The 22,556-nt window shown below is 39.4% G+C and overlaps 2 protein-coding genes and 1 non-coding gene across 6 annotated transcripts; 2 read left to right on the top strand and 1 right to left on the bottom strand.

Moving 5' to 3' along the window:
* The first annotated feature begins 596 nt into the window (after window positions 1–596).
* si:ch211-199g17.9 (uncharacterized protein LOC108180085 homolog) lies at window positions 597–6,164 on the top strand. 2 transcript variants are annotated; one of them, XM_034892089.1, is made up of 10 exons: window positions 597–785; window positions 1,708–1,752; window positions 1,837–1,902; window positions 3,236–3,310; window positions 3,533–3,580; window positions 3,760–3,814; window positions 4,799–4,888; window positions 4,988–5,051; window positions 5,185–5,251; window positions 5,386–5,653. In XM_034892089.1, the coding sequence occupies exons 1-10, from the start codon at window positions 770–772 to the stop codon at window positions 5,487–5,489; spliced, it is 630 nt and encodes a 209-aa protein (XP_034747980.1). In that variant the 5' UTR covers window positions 597–769; the 3' UTR covers window positions 5,490–5,653. The 2 variants fall into 2 exon arrangements, with proteins under 2 accessions (XP_034747980.1, XP_034747981.1); XM_034892090.1 differs by lacking the exon at window positions 3,236–3,310 and having other exon boundaries at window positions 5,386–6,164.
* LOC117957367 lies at window positions 2,951–3,083 on the top strand. The gene has a single exon (XR_004659486.1). It is a non-coding gene; the product is annotated as a U8 small nucleolar RNA (small nucleolar RNA).
* fam83hb (family with sequence similarity 83 member Hb) lies at window positions 6,090–19,848 on the bottom strand. Of its 3 annotated transcripts, none has more exons than XM_034892087.1 (8): window positions 19,538–19,848; window positions 13,551–13,743; window positions 13,103–13,435; window positions 11,949–12,113; window positions 11,698–11,822; window positions 11,045–11,593; window positions 8,457–10,885; window positions 6,090–7,729 (listed from the first exon to the last, which is right to left on the bottom strand). In XM_034892087.1, exons 2-7 carry the CDS (start codon window positions 13,671–13,673, stop codon window positions 8,479–8,481), a joined length of 3,702 nt encoding a protein of 1,233 aa, XP_034747978.1. In that variant the 5' UTR covers window positions 13,674–13,743; window positions 19,538–19,848; the 3' UTR covers window positions 6,090–7,729; window positions 8,457–8,478. The 3 variants fall into 3 exon arrangements, with proteins under 3 accessions (XP_034747978.1, XP_034747977.1, XP_034747979.1); XM_034892086.1 differs by having other exon boundaries at window positions 13,551–13,707; XM_034892088.1 differs by having other exon boundaries at window positions 8,533–10,885; window positions 13,551–13,707; window positions 19,538–19,845.
* Between the last annotated feature and the right edge of the window lie 2,708 nt (window positions 19,849–22,556).

The following is a 22,556-nucleotide window of genomic DNA, read 5'->3' as shown; positions in this document are numbered from 1 at the left end:
TGATCTGTAAATGTGGACTCTTGAAATATAACTCACAGCTAAGCTTTACCCTGCGTTAGCTGAGGGCAAGTTATCATTATTGGTCACCTCTGCCTAGCATGGTTTTTGGCCCAGCTTGTATGTTTGTTTGTTTGTTTGTTGTTTTTATGTCAGGATTATTGAAAAAATACTGGCCCGATTTTTATGAAACTGATGGAAAGGGGGTAGCATGGGCCGAGGAAGAACATAATATATCCATGATCAAGGCGGTTCCCAAATTATTTTTCACTTTTGATAACACTGCGAGATAGATACATGGATAGATAGGGTATTTGTGCTGCATTCAAGGGCTGTCTGAATGATAGTAAAAAGGAGTCCCCTATTGGAAAAGAAATTTACCCTTGTGAAATGGAGCAAAACACAGTGCCCTTCTTGTTGATGAGTCTACTTTTTTAGATAAGCAGTCATTGTTTTATTCCAGCCGCTGGCGACAACAAGTCTCTGAAACTGTCGATAACAGTATTTCTCCTGCTATAAATCAATACGTAAATATATATATATATATATATATATTTTTTTTTTTAATAGTAAATAATACTACTACTCATACTGTAAAAAATACATAAGCTACTGTGGGGATTTGCATGCCATAGTGCAGGTGCACTGTGGCGCCAAACGGGTTCTCCGTCCTCGTGCACATAGATGCACACGCACAGTGCACACATCTCTTCAAATAACAACCGTTAGGACTCTGGATAGTTGAAGAAAAGACTCCTCTGGCTGGATAAACATGAGCGAATTGGCAGGTTAGACGGCTTAAATTTAAGTTGAACTAAGTAATTAGCTATATAACCCTAGCAAAAAGTATACTGATTGATTTACCTACAATAAGTATTTTAGAAAAGATTTAAGTTACTGCGTAAATAGTAGCGTTAGCATCTGTTGGCTCTGTAAGGCTAGCGTTAACTTTTACAAAAACGGTGGTACCACTGTATGCAGAATAGAGACTACAAAGACACGGCTAAATGTCAGTAACTTTCTCAATAACTGGCTAATCATTTAAATATTACCGTTAATTAAGTGTTATTTTAACTTCATTTAAATTGGTAAACCATGTAGAGAGTAGGGTTAGTTAGCTAACTTAAATTTTGGGTTACGGTAAATCCAACGCTAGCTATGTTAATTTAAACGTTAGCTATTTCAGTTTGAGCCCATACGGAAAATTGCTGGAAAATTATTGTTTTTAAGCTTAGCTAAGTCAATTAATTTAAACCTACCTAACCTTTAACCTTGTATTTTATTAAGACAACAAAGAAGACAATCCCTAACATTAAATAAAGGGACACTTTTAGCTAGCTAGCTGGCCCAAGTTAGACCAGACCCCGTTTGATAAGAATGTTGTTATTTGGATGTTTCGTTACAGAAGGAGTATGAAACACAATTACCAAAATAGTCATTCGTTGTGATAGGCTACTTGAGGATCAAATTATAGTGAAAATAAAGTATTTGACTTTTTTCCTGGGGTATCCCAAGGATCCATTTGGGAACCACTGAGTTAACATAAACCCACATAACTTTTAGCCATGTAAGGCCAAACTGAAATTTAACCTGAACATTACATGGAGTGTCCCTTTTAGCCAGCTAACATCTGCTGTAGACACATTGGATGGGAATTCAATGTTAAGACAAAAGTGTTACACTTATCTAACATTTGTTTGTATTAAACATGATTCAACATTGAGGACATGATTAATTTTACACCAATGAATGGAGGTAAACCTGCACAACAAGTACAAATTGAACCAATCTTTAAAATCCCTAAAACAAGGCTATTATCTTTGTATGCCCGGCTGTCAGGTGGAGGAATGCTGCAAGAGCCTAAAGTTGAACAGTTGATGGGCAAATTAAGAAGGCTACAACAAGGTAGTGTTTGACTGACCTTATGGCGGTTTTGAATTTAGTTAGCAAATCAGATATTTTGAATTCTCATGTGCACATAATGACGTACTTCAGAGAATAGTTAGTTGACATAGAGGGTATAAGCTGGCCTGGTCAGACTTAATTACGAGATCTTTTGGACAAATCAGAGATGTTTTATTATCTATTATAGAATTACCACATTGCAGTTCCTTTGTATATTGGATCTTTTCGCTTTAATTTGGGACAAAAACAATGCAGAACATGTTTCACGTTTTCATTCTTCTGCAAAACATTTCGGCCAAGCACAAGGTGCAAACCATTGATATCAATGGGTAGAAACAGTACGAAGGGGCGGCAGAGAAGTCACTGCCGAACACTTCCGTCTTCGCGTTTAGTTGCGCTTTTGTCGCGCATGCCTGGTGCTATCATACGAGTCTTTAATAAATCGACGGTTAGCGCATTATTTAGCTGTTCGATTAAGAGATCAACCATTTGATTAGTACGAGTACTGTAATCAATATTATGTATTCGCCATTCTGTACAACTCGATCAGAAATTCAACTGGTGGTAACCTAGCGAAAGCAGCATGTGGCGTTAATATCTTGACATAGTCTTTGTGAAGCTACACTTTCACTTCCGATGGTAGGGGCCGTAGTATTTTTTACTTTAATTACATAAAAGCCAGTTTTAAAAACGACACGTGGACCGCGTGTAGGTGTCCTATAGAGGTACACTGATCGTGTAATATATTAAACTCTTTAACATAGAGGTCTGAGATTCATAGGAAGCTGTGGGAATTTGCACCAATGAGAAGGCTGGTTGTGCTGTCCATATGCTAATGAACACGCGTATCCTTTTAGGTTTTACTTAAAGAATAGCATATAAAACGATCATCGTTACACATTAACATAGTAAAGGGTCGAGTTTAATAAAAAAAAACATGAAACTGCATGTAACAAGTAAAGGTTGAACGCTACCACGGAAAGTTACAACCGTGAGTGAGATAGCTCTACGCATTGAACATAAGCGTTCTTACGACATCTAACTGGCATCTTCAGTGAGGTACATCCTTACCTGTTACTCCTACTAAGGAGTATCAGAACATGATGAATGGAGACTCATGAGATATGATTAATATCTCCATCTTGTAGGGAACAGCAACACCCTACAAGACCCATTCTGACTTCTTTGTAAAAAATAATTATACTTTATTTTGTTCTTCTATTCCAATGTAGAAGGGTTACATTTCAATTTTTGATTCAGCGTATCCCTCTAAACAGTATTTGTAATGGTAGCTTTACTAGTGTTGTTACAGTTACTCTTCGTTTTATTCAAGGTAAAAGGTCCCTGGAAGAAGAAATTACAGAATTGAAATCTGTCAGTGATTCTTTGCAGAGTGAGCTGGAAACTTGTAAGACACAAAATAATCTCAAATAATTATATTTGATTCACATACAATACACTTATTGTACTTGCTTGTATGTTGTTAAGATTTAGTCAAAGACCTACTAAAATCATATACCGTAATAACTGTATTTGCTGTCCTTTAGACAACCATTTATGCCACATGTTATTTACCATATATGTTTAATTTATTATAGTATACTATTACTATTCATTGTTGTTTTTACAGTACAAACTGAAGCTTACCAACTGGAAGGAATCCATAAAGAAAAAGAAGGTACATTTGCAAACAACTGTACTTGTGTAATTGATTATAGTTAATACCTATGAAGATTTATAGCTATACAGAGTTAAAATCTTTGAATGACTAAGCCTGAAAACAAATGTGTCATCCATTTTATATACACAGCCAATACCTGTGAATAATCTTATGAGTTGTTTGATGCTTTTCTCCAGAGTTATGCAGGAAGCTGCAGTTCCAGTGTGAGGAGTCTGAGCAGGACTCTTCCAGGTGAGTTCTACAAACTAACCGGATAAAGAATAATATTTGATGTGTGTCTTTCTAAAGTCATGACCCATCAACATTTTTCTTTGTGTGATATGTAACACTAGATGGCAGCAACGTATCAGAATCTTGGATATTTTTTTTCTTAATGAATTGGCTGGGGTCAAATCTTACCTGTATTTTTGGATCTACTATGACATGTTGGATTGTTTTTCTTCAGTCCATTTGTACTTACTATTAAGACATTTTGCCTAATTTCCTAAATATATATTGATATAAATGTAAACGTTTTATAATAATGTACCATTTTAATAATGCATTTTTGTTCAGTTGCATAGATTGACTAGATCCACCTCCACCAAGATGGTTTGATATGATAAAAATTAAGATATTTACCTGTATCATTGAAGTAGTTTTTATAAAGCCTAATGAGGTTCTTATTGAATCTTGGACATCAACCACATAGTCTATTTGTTCAAAACATTCCGTTCCTTTACTTAAAATACTTTTGCATTTGATACCTTTTGTGGCTTTGTTTTTCCCGTCAATAGTTCTTTTTTAGTTTTATGCTTGTATATGTTGTCTGTATTGTTACTTTCATTGTTATAGATAATCAAATCCCCATACACAATTATTTGTGGCTGTATTTACAGTGTGATTGATTGTACCATACACAACATCCTTGGGCAGTAGTAGTAGTACATGGCTTTTGTGTACTGTCAAAGGATCATTTGATGATGCTATTTTTTTTCTAGTATTACACACAGCAGGTTAACATTGTAATAGACTTCTTCTTAAGGGCACCTTAGCTGTCGTAGATTTACTTGTATGTATGTACTGTTCGTATATGGGATCAAATGTTGTCATGAGGACTATGTTGCAGTCTGTTAGGTACAGTAATCACTATAAGTCTAGGATGAAATGATGGTAATAGACAAAATATTTTATATTTCAAGATCTTTTATCGAGTGAGTTGTGTGTTTTGCGCAGGCAATTGAAGCAGAACAAGAAAAGTGAGGAACAGCTGGAAGAGTACAGATGTGAAATCCAGGAATTAAAGCTTAAACATCGGAAGCAGCGGTACCTATTAACAGTGCAATGATCTGTTACCTTTTCTTTTAATATATCGAACCACATTGTAAATGTAAAAAAGAAATAAAGTCAGCCCTGTTTTTGCAGGATGAAGTTTGAAAACCAGCTTCATCAGCTTATAGAGCAGCATAAGAATCTGCACTCTGTCTTTGTAAGTTTATCTATTTTATATCAAAATAAGTTTGGCATCTATAATTCTTTCCCACACACATCTCTAAAACTAAATGATGAAAGTGTGACTCATTGTTGGTATTGTTATTGATGTCCTTCATATTGTAACTTAGACTCCAGAAAGGCTCCCTAAAGAAATAGAGAGTGCCGGAAATACAAAAAGTCAACTATTATCAGCTGGTAAGTACCCTCTAATAATTTATGTGCATCCTTTTGCAAGCAATTAAACATTTATTCTTGAACATGCTTTAATATATTGTTTTTCCCCCCATGTACAATCCCTTTGATCTGGTCTTTTTCTGTGATTCCCACAGAACAAATTAAGTTGGCTCAGTTGCACCGCCTCGATGAGGAGCTAGAAGAGATGAAGAAACAGAAGCAGCCAGTGACAACAGCTGCAGAGACTCAGGAGGAGTAAAACTGTTCGTAGGTCATTTTAAAGAATCAGAGGTAATAGTCTTGATTTCAGTTAGATGCACTTTGATCACTTCTTGTCAAGTGAAAACCTCAAATCTTACAAATGGCAGCTTCTGGGTTTCATCAGTCCAAGTGCTACAGAATCCTTCCTAACCTGTATGGCAACGTTTTATTAACAGAATTATAGTCACAACTTCAATTACAATTTATAACAGTGACATCTAAGTAAAATGTTTGCCTACCAAACTATGTTAATTTCTGTGTCCTTGGCTACTTTTCTGTAACTACTTAATGCTTTTACATCAACTGTTCTGTAATGCATGGGTTTGTTTATGAAACCAGAAATAGTTTACATTGTTACTGGTAAATTGTGTTTTTCAAGTGCCAGAAGTAGTATCCTGTATGGTACTATCATATTACTTAAATATTGTGTATTAACATAATATAAAGGTGTTCATATATCTTAAAAAATAATAATAATAATTTAGTTTAGTGAAATTGTTAAAAACACATGGGTTTATTTTATGAATCTTTAAGAGCCTATTAACAAAAACAGTACAATATACACATACTGTATGTATGTGTACACAGCCACATTCCATTTCAGTTTGAAAGAGATTTAATAAACAACTTTTTTTGCAGTATTTCAAATACAATGTAATACTATCTGAGGTTTTAAAAAAAACATGTTGGCCCCTGTGCAAATGAATTCCCCCAATTAATGCCAATTTGTTTTTACAGCCAAGACCACATACTTGCATATAAATTACAAATAAACACAAGGCACTTTGATAGTACACTGAGGGTGATCATTATCTACTTTGCTATTTAGATTATCAACAAGCCCTTTTTATATTAATATGTACAATATAATCCTGTATAGCAAACAGTTTAACCCCTGAAGTGTCCATATAGCAGATGATCCTCCAATCATTTGATGTACTGTAAAAACAAAACAAAAAAAAAACACAATAAATGGTTTGATGCCCAGCTGAGCAAGCATCCTGGGAACTGTACCATATAACTAAATCTTTGGTTTACTAGTGTTTACAGACCAACAAAGGAGTTAGCTGTGCTGCGTAGGGCGTAGGTCTCAGAAGTTAAGTAACTAATGAAAGGAGGCATGGCCCTGCTTCAGTACTTCAAAATGTAGCCTCCCTTTTTTCTCTTCCTTTTCTTTATGGAGTAGACTTATTTAGAAGTAAAAATATAGAGGAACAGGGGCACTTTTTTTTTTTTTTTTTTACAGTGATTCAGGGCAATTTAAATGCGTTACATTTTTATTTACATTACATGAGACAAATACTAGTACGCTTACATTTTTAAACTCAGCTCCTCTAAACATGAAAACCTATAGTCCCCTCTGAATGGTTTTCTGACATCTTCAACCCTATGAAGGGTGTCCACACCTTAACAGAAACGCAAATAACACTCTTGAGAGGGTAAAGTTCACGGCTTTACTTTCTATGGAAAATGTGTCTCAACAATAAAACTAGACACAAACACATTCTCAGATTCGGATTTTGTCTTACTCTTCCTTCTCTGTAATCTCACAGACATTTCACTCTTTGTCAACTATTCATGTCATTCCTTTCCTCTTCATTTTCCTATCTTTGCTTTACGTTCTGGGTTAATAATAGTCTAGTTCTCACTTTGGTAATACCCTTGGTGGGCCGTTGGCACACAATGAATCCACAAAGACACTTTCTCCCATTCAGTTTAGAACGGGTGCCAGCTACACAGACGTTCGCAGAATCACATAACACTTGTACACATGCAGTCAAACACCGCCATGTTTTTTAACTTGTATGGATCTATTTTCCATCCCCCAGGTGCAATATGCACTGTCTTTCTTTATCCTCTCTCTTACTCCCCCAGTCACGTTTATACAAGTTCAGTTTTATGTAAATTGCCCTACCTTTTTCCTGGCCCATGCAGCCGGAATTCAAGGAGAGTCACTCTTTTTTCTCTCAGTCACCATATAAGGTCAAAGTAGTTCCAGGTCTTGGCACATAGTCACATTCCAAACCCAATGACTTCAGCTTATTTTCAGCATTTATATATATATTGTCTTTTCAAGTTGTATTACTTCAGCCAGGAAAGGCTGGTGTTGAGCCACAGAGGTACTTTGAGAGCGTTGTTGGCACATATGGGCAATAGGTCTTTTTGATCGTCTTGCATAAATAGTTTCCGTATAAAAGGTGGCTCCTCCATCTTTCGTTATCCCAGGTTATTCCCCATCTGTGGACAGAACAACAGGTATAATAGTGAATGCAACAAACAGTTCAGGAACGTATTTCCGTCTGTCATTTACTGTCAATATTATGGGGGGAAGTGCTAAATATGTTCTGCTTTTATTAAAGACCCTTACATGTAACCGGTATACCAATAAAGGTAGAATCAAATTCTGTAGCATTTAATAGAATAACAATCAATAACTATCATAATTGTACTAGACGTCTATTGTATTTACTGTATAAGGCTATGAACATTAGCTTGTCCATCAAAATGTATTTTCGCAGCTTAAAAGCAGACAATATGTCAAACATTCATTGTTTGGCAATACAAACTACTTTTAATTATACAAACTACTTAATTATTTCTGTAATAATTATAATACACATGCTTATTTATACAGCACATGCAGTATACATAATTCAAAGAATTTCAAACTGACTGAACAAACTCTTAATTCAAAATTAAACATTTCGTAAAACCTAATCATGAGTTTAAACATATCTGATAATTTTTATGGCTCAGAAAGTTCCAAAGAGATTGTTCTTTCATATTTAAGTCTCTAATTGTACTGTACTTGCACAGGTGTACTGTATACTGCTGCATCTGACTGACTCAAACAATACAGGACTATATAGATGTATATTTTTATATAAAAGCTGGCTTTCTGTAATGTAATTTATGTAAATCACTGATTCCCCTAACACGTCTACTACATAGGTTGTTTACACACCTAACGCTACTCATGCCTTTGTTCATATCCCTTTCCCAGCCACGCTGCAAGTATCACCCTTGCAGTGATAGACTACCTCAAAGCGGCTGTAGACCTTCTTTTCCTTCCTCAAACTCTCCATCCTCTTCAGCAATCCCTCTCGCTCCTGGACATTGCCTGAGGGACGCAGAAATCGATTTTTCTTGATGGAGTTCTGTCCCTCCAGCCCCTTCTCCCCACCGTCACTTTCTTTGTCCCTTCCTGTTTCTTCTCGCTCCAGTCGGTTTTTCTGGCTGTTGGCCGAGATCTGCTCTAGTATGACTTTGGTGTCGTCTCGTAGGTTGCTACTGAACAGAACAGAGCTGCCCGGGCCCTGGTATCGAGATGGGCCTGATATGCCAGTTGATGCTTTGTGATTGGCTGTAGTTTGGTCTGCAGTGGTAGATTCTTTATCTCTAGCTGATGAACTCTGCTTTTTGCTTATATCTTCAGTGATCTCTCTGACCGTGCTCATGCCCCTATCGTCTCCTGAAGATTTCTTCTCTTTATCCTTAGGCCCCAGTAATCCCTTTAGCCTCTGCGTCTGCTTCTTCAAGAAGTCAAGTGTCTTCCCCTCACCCTTTCCCTCACCAAGTGTGTTGATAGATGTATTAGATCCCATAACTTTTTGCAATCCTTCCCTGGAGTCATCACGTGGTAGAGCTGAAGAACTCTGAGAGCGATACTTTTTGAGTTCACTCTTCTCTGCATCAGTAGCATCTGTGGTCAGAATCTCTTCACCGCAGGAGATCCGACGAGGATTCAGTCCTTTGAGCTTCAAAGGATCCCGCCTGAAGATCTTAGGGGAAGGAAGGGGCTTTAGAGACTTGAATATATCCTTTTTTTGACCATCTGATGCATTTTCCTCTTTTTGAGGTGGAGTTGTCTCTGAAGGCTTCAGGTAGCTGGCAGAAGGCTTTAGTATGGGTGGTTTTGAGGAACTCAATGAAGATCTGCGAGTGAGCTCTGCCAATTTTGCAGATATGTCTGTCTTCTTTGGTTCAGGTTCTGCTGAACTTACAGTTGGAATGTTTGGAGTCATTGCTGGTTTTAGGGGAGGTTTATCAGAAAGGTCTGGCTTTTTTTCAGCAGGCTCTGGGGCTTTGAGCATTGACTCTGTTTCCATTTTTGAGGCTTTTCTTTTGTCAGCCAGGTCTTTGAAATACTGCAGTCTATTGGCTGGGTCATTCATAGATAATGATGGTGTGGCTTCAGATTTCTCAAAAGTTGGTGTCGTCTTTACCTCTTCGTTGGTTTTCTGAGGTTCCTCTTTTGCTTTAATCTCATCTTTTAATCGAATCTCCCTTTCCTCCTGCTGTTGCTTTTTCTCCTCCTTTTCTTTCTCCTCCCTTTCTTTCTCCTTATCTCTTTCCTCAGCCTTCTTCCTCCACTCAAAAGGCTCACGAGACAGTGACCTCCTCTTCTCTAGGATCTGGGCCACAATCGAGGAAGTGCGCACTGAGTTTAACTCCTCATCTTCCTCTGTGGCTGGTTTTAGGCCCAGGCTACCACTGTGGGTCTCTGCTTTGGAAGATGAGAATATAAGAGAGGAACGCAGACGAGAGTTACGTTGAAGGAGTGGATTTACCCGAGTACGGAATGATTCATGTTTGGACAGGAAGAGATCAGGGGTCTCGTTCACCTTCACATCCACACCCACCTCCTTTGCTGCACTCCTCTCTGGCTCTCTCTGCCATTCCTTCTCAGCCTCCCTCCCTCTTTTCTCCAGTACAAATGGCTTCAAGTCACTGACTGGCTGTAGCAGATCCTTGGATGTTGTCGAGGCAGAGTTGTGACTGTTGCTCTCAGATAAGATGGGCTTTCCAAACCGTGGTCTCAAGATATCTGGTCTGGGTTTGGGGGGAATATTTGGTGGCTCCTTTATTCCAAAGCGGGGAGCTGAGTTTTCAGTTGGCTGCTGAGATGGCAGAGTATCTTCAAATGCATCAGGCCCCAAAGGTTGAGTCACACCTTCTTCTCCACTGTCCTCATAAGTGCTGAGATAAGAATGGATTCTCCAACTCCTCATGCCTTGCTTAGCATCTGCATCTTCATCATGCTCTTGAACAGGTTGTTTGGCAAATGGTTTCTTCTCTGGTGGGTGGGGCTGTGTGGGTGAGCTCTGGCAGGCATACGCCTGACCTATGGTTGGCCTCTTATTGGTGGAATCTCCTCCATACCTTCCAGCTAATGGAGGTGCCTGGCACCTCTCAGATCCTCTCAAGTCCTCAGATGAAAAGTATTCTCGGTTATAGTTTCCAGGTGGAGGCTCTCGATCTGAGCGAAAGCTTGAATCTGAATACTGGTCAATGGAGAGTTGTGGGGGACGACCTTGAAGTCTGTCATAGTGTCCCTTGCCAGAACCCGGCCCAGGCCCTTCATTGTAGTAATGGCTAGTTTGGGTCTGCTCCCTGTGAAGAGAATACGGAGGTTCTTAAGTATTTGATTATAAAGGTATCGCTATGTATAAATACATATCAGTATACTGTACTCACATACGGTGGTGTTGCATGTGACGATTCTAAATAATTAAGCTTCCAAACAGTTGTAGATAGTAAGGGGTTAACTACCTGTGAAAGTCTGTCTCGTCCAAATTATTCATGACTCTGTGCTTCATGTATTGCCTCGAAGATGAGTAGTTATCCTGCGTTCCCTCTGCATAGCTGTGCCTCTTGAAGCCACTGGTACTTATCTCCATCTGCCTCGAAACTATGGACCTGCCCTGCTCCAGGAACGACTGCTGCAGACGAAACTGTTGCTGGGAATACTTTCCTATTGTAATTCCTGCCCCAGGTTCAATGGTGTGTCGAAATGGATCGTTCCTCCGGAAAGGAAGTGCAAGGTTGCGATCAGAGTCTCCATAGGGGAAGGCAGAGGGAATCTCAGGCTGCCTTCGGTAACCTGCAGGGTTACGCAAAGACTGGGTCCTCTTTAAACCAAACTGGCTGCCTAAGTAACTGCTGGAGTCAGAGAGAGCAAGTGCTCCATCAGATGGGTCAATAACTAAAGGCTCTGACTGAGCAAAGAGAATGCGAAACTCTTCATCAAAGGTGGCAACCAGCTCCCCGAGGAAGAGGTGGGCGATGCAGCGGTGGATCTTCTCATAGGACCACATGAAACTGTAAGAAAATAAGAAAGAATGGTGGAGGCAATTAAAGTACTTGTATTTACAGAATGAATGATGGAGTCTTGGGGATTCAATGAAAACAATTAAATGACTCACCTGTAGTTTCCACTGAGTACAGCTTTGCAGTCAGCCAGTAGGAAACGATCTTTCACCTGACCCTTAAATGATTTCCCCGTACGGGAATAATAGGTTATTCCTGCCACAGTCCTGACACGCAACATCTGTAAAAGCAAATTTCAATCATGTTAAGGACACACTTACTGTAAATGATGTGTTATAAATAAGTAAATAATACAAGAAATGCATGACAACAGTGCTTTGACAATATGATGAAAAGATAATCTCACGGGATGCTGGTCCAAGTTGACTTTGCAGTTGAAGACCATAGAGACAAAGTGATGGACTTCCTGCTCATCCAGTAGAATATAAACAGGAACGTGGCGTGCTGCTGCATCCAAGAGGTCAGCAAAAAGGTCAACATCTGTAAACATGTCCATCACCACAGCAATAACCTGAATCAGAACAGCAAACACGAGCAAACAAGTTAAGGTTTAGTCAGTGTAATATGGTCTTTATTAGTTTAGTTTTATAATTATTTTAACTGAATAGGTAATATAAAATTGCAAAACGTTTACATAATTTGAAAGAACTTTGGCCTTGGCTGTTTATCAGCAAATGAAGATAAAACATTGGACCATATGCTCTCAACCATATAACAAACAAAATGGGCATTTAACTACATTTGTGTATCAGCAATACAATGTACCTTAATCTTTACTAAATTAACACAATAAACATGGCATATAAAGGAGAATGACTGCTGTCTCAGAACCTGCCTTCTATGCACGTTGAAACACTGGCATGCCGGAACACAGGAAAGTCAAACTTGTAATGTTATTACAGTAAAAGAGACATGAACAAAACATGTACTCTATACACAAAGACAGAAATGGATGACAGACAATGGCACTGCCCACATCAACAGGTTTGACTGCCTGTGACGTTTAGCATGTTCATTTTGTGTTAATTATATTTTGAATTTAGCTAAAGGCCTGCCAGTAAGGAATTTATATGCAAGGGAGTGGCAGCAAAGTTGGCAGTGGCAGAAAAAAAAATTAGGCTAACAATGAGATAGCATAACCAACACATACACTAGTCACTGGCAACCGTTTATCTCAACTTTAGTTTGAAAAGATAAAGTTTGATTTGTACAGTACATATTGATAAGACACATAAGAAGAAATGTATGTTCATGTATTGCATCATAGGTTTCCCACCCGTCCACTTTTAGATTAGTTATGAAAAGTATATTATATGCATAGAAACAAAAGCATTGGCAGCATTTTTGTTGTTGTACTGGCACTATATACTATAGGTTGGAATTTATGTACGCAGAATGCTTTGATCTTATCCTCCAGATGCCTTTTTTTTCTTCAGAATTTCCTTCTGAAAGGGAACCGGATATGTAGCTTTAAGTTTCCCATCTCTGCCTTTTACTTACCTGGCGTGCATTCTTAATGAGTCTTCTGGCCTGCTGCTTGATGCTTGGCATGTCTGGGTCGGAGGGGTTGACTAGAGTGGTGACCTCTGTGGGCCCCATGAAGCTCTGCTGTGGCAGCGGCCATCCCAGGTCCAGCCCCGGGGCAGCCAGGTCGGACTGCATCGGCCAGTAGGTGTCGGAGGAGCCATCAGCATCCTGACCTCCCTCGTGGTATGTCAGCTCTGGGACGCTGGAGGTCTGGTTGGGCGCCTGAATTGTTGACTTAATGAATTCAATTTCCGACTGTGCCAGGAAACCGACCACATCCGCGGACTGGAGGAACTCATAGTAACCCTGTTGTGATAGGAGAATTCAGAACATCATTAAATCAAGGTATCTGTCTTTTTTAAGTATTTAAAATAAATATTCATTACATACACACATAAAAACACATAGAAAAAGTTGTTACCTGAATGTCATTTTCGATCAGAGCATCGATAGCTAGGCGGTACTCCTCGCGGTAATGTGGGGGCAGGTAGTTTGGGTCCAGCGGGTTTTCGCCAATCGATGAACTCTGAGATCGATGTGCCATGGTTGGAGAGATGGGTGGGGTCAAAGGTCAGGGCCTGGGTGAGGAGAGATAAGGGAGGAGGAATTTAAACCTGGGCAGAAAGAAATAATAATACATGTGTCCAATCACATTGCTTTTGTAGTTGGAACTAGATAACAGACATCTCTTTCATCAGTGATATGCAATACTCATAATTTAACTAAATATTCCTCAGGGTGGTGAGAGATAAGAATGCTTTATGTCAGGATACACAAGTAGACAGATTACCTAAAACCCCTTACACAAAGAGTCTATTGTTGCTGAGTCAAACGCCTGTGCAGTACGTTTAACGAGAATGTACACCTTAACCGGCACACAATACCACATGCTTATACTCTGGAAGGCGTTAACGGTTGTGACAGATCGCCATGAAAAAAAGAATTCTCAGCCGATGGCCATGTTTCTAAGTATACAAGGCAAATGAATGCAGTCAGTGCAGGTTCTTCTATGAATCACTAATAAATAAGTTGAAGTTGATGGTTTGTTTTTATTACTGCCAATAATATATTTATTATACATACTGTATACCATACAAATACAAAGTAAATGTGACACTAAAATTAAAATAACTGTTGACAACATATGACATATATCATTTCTGGATAACATTGGACAATAATAAAGAACAATACAAAGACCTAGTTCCCAACTTCTTTAGACAAAATACTTAACCCCAACGCATCATCATTTTCCGTCTTATGTTCACCATAAACTCAGTTTTATAGATAGGCTCTGTGATTGAAAGATAATATAACTTCTTATTAATGGCAACACACTGCTTAATTGCCCTTTTCTGTAACGTTATATATATACGAGTTGTATATAGCAAATGAACCCTGCTTGTGAGAAAATGACATAAGGGATACCAAAAATACAATGGGAGTTAGAGAAAGAAGGGAGTGAAGTAAGAGAAAGGGAGGTGAGAGGGAGAGGTGGGAAAGGCATTTAGAGGCGTATAGACAGGTTCTCTCATATCGCTGCTCAGTAAATGCATGTTGGTGCGTCATGCTTCAAGTTGCTACTCAAACTTCATACTGAAAAATGTGGTTCAGTCATAACACACACACACATTGATTTAGGAGAACATGAGTATTCTGTTAGCTGTGCCATGACTTGAACTGCCTTCAGCTTACTTGGAGGTCGTGAAAGGAACATTATAAATATCAACTGAATGTGAATGTGCAATAACTTAGTGTTAAAATGAGAACGAGGGTGAAAAGAGTTTAGTATTCACTTTTCAGCTCCACAGACCTTAAGAGCCAAGTTCAACATTATTCACATAATTTCATACATGGATGAATCGATTTATTACATACCAATTCTCTCACGCTAAGCCCAAAAAAGCCAATCGGCCACCATAAAAAAACAAGATAAATGGAAGGCATAGACAACTTAGTTGGACTAACAGTAATTGTACAACAAGGGAGAATATAAAAATTAGAGCTGCAGCAAATGCTTTTTTTAATTAATTAAATTAATATGCAGCTTATTTTTTTTACAAGTAATCAATTCATTATTTGGTCATCCGGTCAATAGTTTGTCTGCCATACTAAAGATGTTCAGTATAAGATCAATTAAGAAAAAAATCAAGCCACAAATGCTCACAACTGAGAAGCTGTAACAAGGCAATGTCTGGTGTTTTCGCTAGAAAAAATACTTGGATAACAAATAAAAATGCTGATAATTTCCAAATTATTAACTACTACTTTCAGTTCTAATACCAATAGCTGGTTCCATCCACTTTGTTTAGCGTACATTTTGCTATCATTATTTGGCATCTGCTTTCAGAAGATGAAGTAGCCTATAACTGACAAGGCTAGATTCCATCCAAAAACACAGTCCTGTGTTATTATGCACCATCGGCTGAGCCAACCAGGACACCCCCTCGTTGATATTTAATGCGGTGCTTACAGCTGCACACTGGACGGGTCATCTGACGGGGGAAATCTGGGTTTCCAAACAATTCCATTATCCAAAGTAAGCTGGTGAAACCCTTTAATATCAGGAATATACATGTGTTACTTATGCACATTGCGGCTGTGGTTGAAACAGGAAGTGTTTTTGACTGCAGATATATCACCATTGAAATGAACAGTCTTAGGAACTATGGCTGATTGACAGCCTGGCTAACCTGGGGCCGGAGTGGGAGAGTGAGCAGACGTTTTGTAAGGTTATACTTGCTTTAGAACACACTTGAGAGATCGGGGGTGATAGCAAAGAGCCCCAAGTCCTAACCTGCAATCACGTGGAGACACTGGTTTACTCAGAGGCCTGGTGAGTCACAGGGTAGCCCGGCCTGGCCTTGTCTGGGGATAACTTGCAACATAAACGTCTCTGGTGACTCATCTGCTGGCAAAATGGCTGACATCCTGTTTCCTTACTCAGTTTGAGCCATAGAACTTGGGCCTTTGCGGTGCTGTTGCCATTTAAAAGTTCCATAGTGGGCAAGGAGTTGTGTTAGACGCACACGTTGCTTGCATGGAATAATTTTACCCATGCCAAGTTTCTAAAATTGCAAAAATCACAACTACTTTGATGCCATTCATTTTGTTTCTTTATTTTTTAAAGTAATATAGCTGCCGGAGGCTTTATCTGTATGCAAGTGAATTCTGCTGAGGCAGCAGTTATGTGATAATGGCCAGGAGCTGAGAGATGTGCACCTGCCTGTGCTTGCCAATGTTTAAACCTCAGAAAAGTCATCTACCATGTTTTGCGACAAAACAATAAATCAATCAATAAAACAAATATGTATTTGTCACTTGAAATTGTACGAGGTACAATTCCAGCGAAATGTTATCCCATCATCAGCTCAGCTAAGTGGGTGACTCAAGAGCGCATCAGCCCTTTAATGAGCCCTGGGGTTTCTCATTCACCCTACTGACATCTGGGTCAATGCAGGATGAAGCAACAGAATAACCCAATGTAAGCTGCATGGCACCTCACCTAGCTGACTGTTAGGATATTCAAACAAATAGTGCTGCTTTGTTTGTTGTTATAGCAACTTCAGTAAGCATCAAACAGTAGATAGTGATGATAGGGATTCTTTGTTCCTTCCTTAGTTATAACCCTTTCTGTTTCCCACACAAGGACCAGACTGCCCTAAATGCACCATTAACAAAGCCAGTTTGAAACACTAAACCACCATAGTGTAAGCAGGCAGCAATCGACTGCAGCTCCTCAAGGCTGATAGACCCAATATTCTGATGTGCCCAATGTTTGCTCACTAAGCATGTGAATGGCTCATTCTCAGCATTCCTGCCATCAATAGAGTGAGAGAAATAATAAGCAAAGAGCTGAGAGAAGAACATATTTTATCTGTCTCAACACGTGAACCAGAGAAACAAGCCTGAGGAGACTGTACTATCAAGTACAAACTCCCAAAAATATTTTCAGTTTTCTGTCTTGTCTCCCACACACACACGCATCTGAACACTCCTCATTAAACAAGCACTATGATTGATCTGGCATAGCTCTCCGGTCAATTCATTTTGTGCAATAATTCGGTTTGAATGCAGTGGAAAAGAATACCTGAAAACAGGTTTGGAGGGATGAGCCACTCATTTCCTAAAGCTCCTGTCAGGACCTTTCAATGCCACTTTCGGACAATTAACACACAAACACAGATAAGAGAAACACAGAGCATGACTTGTTTCTCTTTATAACATCACACCTCAGCATGACCGTTGAATCCCAAAAGAAAGCTCAAGGTCAGATTAATGTATACTGCATGTGGAGACAAATGGCAGCACCTATCCCTTTGGACTGAAATATGTGACACCAGAAACTGAATTTGAATTGCTAAATTTGAATAACTGCATTGAAAAGCTGAATTTGAATCACATCATTTGAAATTGTGTTGTTTAATTTGAATCATTGCATTGAAAAACTGAATCTGAATACCATAACTTGAAATTGAATTTATTTGTTGGGAACTGAAGTCCAATCAAATGTAATTCTCGTTGAAAATTCAACTCTATATATAGAGAAAAAGTGCTTGCTTAGCTTTGCCCCAGAGACTGGTGTGAGCCGCGTAAATACCATGAATTTGGCTGGGACAAATACGATAATGACAGTCACATATATCTACAATCTAACAATCTTTTGTTTAACTGTTTGTTTGTTGTTTAACTGTAATGTTATAGCCATCTGCGCCACTGACCTCTATCTATCAATCTGCACTCGATTGCTCTTCCTTCATCCTTCCAACTACCCAGATGTCTGTCACAGGAACTTAAAATTGATTTGTGAGAACTGAATGTGAAGATATGGAGAGAGTTGAATATACAGTGAGGATCAAATTTTATCGGACTTCAGTTCCAATCGAATAAATTCTATTTCCAATTATACTCTTCAGATTCAGTTTTTCAATGCAATGATTTCAATTAAACAACACAATTTTAAATCATGGGATTCACATTCAGTTTTTCAATGCAATTATTCAAGTTTAGCAATTCAATTTCAAATAAAAAGGATTCAAATTCAGTTTTTGGCCACATATTTCAGCATCATGCACTATCCTCCCTTTTTCTAGCTGGGTTTTACATAGCAGCACTGCTAGAAAAACAGGTCCACTGAGATCCTCGTCATCTGTTCCAACTGCACTAAAATATCTGCGGTTATCTTGAGTGGAAAACAAAAACAATTAAAGCATAAAAATGCTTCTAGTTAGCATCTTCACTCCCCCAGAAGTGTAATGTTGCTCATACATGAATTACTACCACAGACAATGATCCCTTGTAACACTCACAATGCAAACAAAGCTATGAATGGGATGCAGCCCTGGCCATATGGCTTGTGTGACAAGATGAAATCTATAATAAGAAGCACACATGCAGAGACGTGCCACACAAAAAAGCTTGCGCTACAAACTTTTCCCCTCAAATTACAAACACATGTTGGATTATTCCTATCCAGTGAGTCACTTTAACTGAATCATGGCAAAGCCTGTCAAGGTAAAGTTTGAAAGAAAACTTTGCATTGCAAACACAATTGAGCTGTGTGTGTGTGATAGAGACAGGCTACTATAAGAGTCTATAGATCAAAGTATGTAGGAGACAACATGCGCAGGGTGTCTTTCTTGCTCAACAAACAAGACTCCATGATTAGAGGACAATAACCTTGTAGTATCTCACCAATTATCTTTAAATTAGAGGCCTGTCAAGTTGGCCTAATGACATGACCTGCAATCCATACAGGGCATTGTGCAACCGATACATTAGACATGCTTGTAAAAGTGTCTCTGCCTTTTCAAGCATCATTTACTACCTATAATTCCCGACAATGCAATTTAATGCATGTAAAAACAGTTTTAAAAATATAAGTAGCGGTTTCCCCATTCTTGAATGTATTCAAAAGGACAGGAGAAAGAGCAGAGTTGGTCAGGGACAGCCTTCAGTGTGCTTAGACAATAACAATACTGTTCGGGTTTTGCAATACACAGCTGCAGTTACCTGGATGACATAATCCTCGATACACATCAGGCTGCTGGTGAGGAAAGTAACCAGCATTTCACTTTTTTATTCCACCCACATAAAGTAATGAATAGAATAGAAACTAGGATTCAGTGAGGAGATATTCAACCAGGACAGGATACAATAGAATAGAATTGAAAATAAGGACAGAACAGAATAGAATAAAGCCATTTACAACAAGAATAAAATAATAAAGATTAAGTAAATAGTATGAATTAGAATAAAACATAGTGAATAATAGTAGGCTTACTAGGATAGGCTACATGTACAGTAGCCTAAAGGATAATTAAACAGGACAGAACACAACAGAATAGAATAGACCCTCTGTACATATGGTTCTTTTGACCCATTTTGCACTTTATTTCCACTCCGTACCTCCTAACTTTGCGGCAGAACTTGTCTCCTCTCTTTGTACCAACGGGTATCTCTCTCTCCCCCGGTGAAACCGCCGATGTTCCCTTCCCGTCGGCGCGTCACATTCCTCAGATCGGGCTACAACTCCACCCAAATCCCCTTCGTGCACCCCCCACTGCCAACCTGCGAAGAAATGAGACGCGAGGCCACACGGACTCCAGGCCCGGGCTGAGTGCTTCACTCGGCGGGGTGTGAGCCTCCAGAGCCGCCGCCACTATACGGCACAGAGCAGCGCGGTGAATGAGGAAGGACCGGGACAACTCCTGCTAAGCAGGACTTTCCCACCGGTGTGACTCCTCCCAAACCAGTTGATCACTGAAAACAGAAGATCATTGGAGGTTCACTCCCAGTGGCATATTTCAAAAGTGTTGGTCTTTATGTCATGGCTGCAAATTGGTGTTTTATGCAGCCCCCAAACTCTTTTAATGTGCCAGTTATGGCCAACAGCCAACCCATTATTCCAATAAATAACCCTTATAGCACTCACTACATAGACTGTCTTGTCTTTAAACTGTTTTGCAATGGTTTGGTTTTATCTTGGCACCTTATCTTGTCTTTTTGCACGTTAAATTGTTACCTTGTTGTAACTGCTGTCATCCCTAATGTGTACTGGATGAGTTAACACTCAAGTTATCTGGAAGGTTGGAAGTGAGCAGTTTAAAGCTGCACTATTTCATTTCTTCCTTATACAAATGAAAGGTTGAATTCACAGTCAATAAAACGCACAATTTCTCAATTAAATGCACTCAGCAGTTCTGCTGCTACAGCCTACTTTATTATGACTCGTCTCTTTTGTGTTCTTTTTGTGCTCAGCATTTGAGCCTTGACCATTATCCTGAAATAATTGGACCCTTTTTAACAAAAGTTATAGGCTCACTTTGGTTTCTTTGGAGACTATGTTCCCCACTGAAACATTATGTAAATGAGTCACCTGTTGTTTTTCTCCATAGCAAAACACTTAATCAGCAGGCTCCAGCAGTTCCCCTTTCTGTATACTGTAAATCTTCTGCTGCAGGCTTCACTGCTCAGTTTCTTTATGGGCTGGATTTGGGAAGCTTCTTTTTCTAAAGGCCATAAAGTGATAGTGCAGGTCAAACTATGACACCATCTGTCCTCAATATGCTTGTGTAGATACTGGAGTTAGCAGATTCTTCTCACACTTTTGGCCAATAGGCAAAGTACTATTTTATATGTTTCTGAATTTACTTTTAATTCGAATACAGCAGCAACCATGATATTAAAACAAGGCATAATAGAGAAAAAAGTATACAAGGTGGCTATGTGTGTGTGTGTGTGTGTGTGTGCGTGTGTGTGTGGGCACTTGCCGTCCTTTGTCCTGAAATATGTCTGTCAGATAGAACACACCTTGTTTCATGGCCCTCTGATAGCAACACGCACACACACACACACACACACACGTATTAATGTAATTGTGTGTTCAGTCCTATTCCTAAGGGTGTGCCTTCTATTTGAATGCACCCATGTCCTTGTGAGCTCCTGCTGTACACTCAAACCACAGGAACCATGTTTCTGGGCTCTCATATTGCCTGTTTACTCTTTTAATTCATGCAAACGTGCAACTCTCAGCTAGACAGAGATATGAAATGAGAGTTGAGTGTTTGCATACAGCTGTGTGAGTATGACAAGTAGACGATGGTTGTCTGCAATAATAAAGAATAGGCAATGGGCCACTGTGTGTGTGAAATGATATCCCATGAAAGAAGTAGGGCCAACAGAGAGAGAGAGTGTCTGCCTACATGAACAAGCTCTCATAACAAACACTAGCAGGTATACAGACGTTGAAAGCCAGGGTGCGGCCGCTCGAAGGAATTTGCTCAAGGCATCTTACCACACCCAATGTCCCAACCCCCCCTCTCTTTTCCACCCTCTCGCTTTGCTCTCTCTCTCTCTCTCTCTCTCTCTCTCTGTCCTCCTCTGAGTCACCTGGCAGCCATTGAACAGGTGTACAGGTTCAGGCAGAGTCTAGGCAGCAGCTAAATCCTGGCCTGCATCTCAACACGCCTGGCAGAGGAGTCTGCATTATCTGAGACTATTTGAATTCAAATAAGCTTTATTGACGTGACTGGGAAAGTTCAATGTTGACAATATAGTTATGTATTTTGCATGACTAAGGTGTGGGCTAACACAAGCCTTTAAAACGGCTTCAGTTTCAAATTCCCAAATAACCTAAAAGGAATTTACTTCAGTACTTTAGAAATTTAATACAGAGAGGTTCCTCTGTGAGTCGGCTCTTGTCTAGTCTCTCCATTCTTTCTCTGTCTAAAACCTGCATCTCTGTGGCTCTGTGAGCTTTCCCAGCATGCTTTTCTTACGCTGTAATATCACACCTGAGTATAAGGTGACTCTCTGGAGCTTGGGGCTCTGAGGTCATCTTTACACCACTGTGCTGGGAATAAAGGTGCACACACATCCACTTTAACACTATACAGTATACGGGTTGCTACGTATGTCTGTGAGGGGGTTGGCAATGTTGTGTGTGTATCTGGACTCTTGTGCCAATGAGACGGCACTACATTCCCATTATCACCCGCTATATAATGACATTTTACCTTTGGTTTCTTTAGTCTGCATTGTGTGCGGGTCCTTTGTTTCCTGACAGATCAAGATCCTGCAGATGAATTCTTCGAGAGAGAGTAAAACAAGAGCTTCAAAAAGTAAAACAATAAAGTGAATGTGGTGTGTGTGGGTGTAACTAAGATCCCTGGTTACATAATTCCCATAACCCAAAGATAATGATCTTGACACATGCATGATGTGCGTGGCATTAAAATGTGTGTTTGTGTGTGTGTGTGTGTGTGTGTGTGTGTGTGTGCGTGTGTACCTGCTTTGAGCAGAGCTAGAGACCTTTTCAAGAAACTCTGACAAGCATTACAATCAGTTTTTAGTAGTGGGTGGGGTATCATCATAAACAATAAACTCAATAAAACTCAATAAAACTCAGGGAGAAGGAAAGTCACCA

Source organism: Etheostoma cragini, chromosome 14, assembly GCF_013103735.1.
Source record: "Etheostoma cragini isolate CJK2018 chromosome 14, CSU_Ecrag_1.0, whole genome shotgun sequence".
Lineage (NCBI taxonomy): Eukaryota > Metazoa > Chordata > Actinopteri > Perciformes > Percidae > Etheostoma > Etheostoma cragini.
This window is presented reverse-complemented; position numbering and strand designations above follow the sequence as displayed.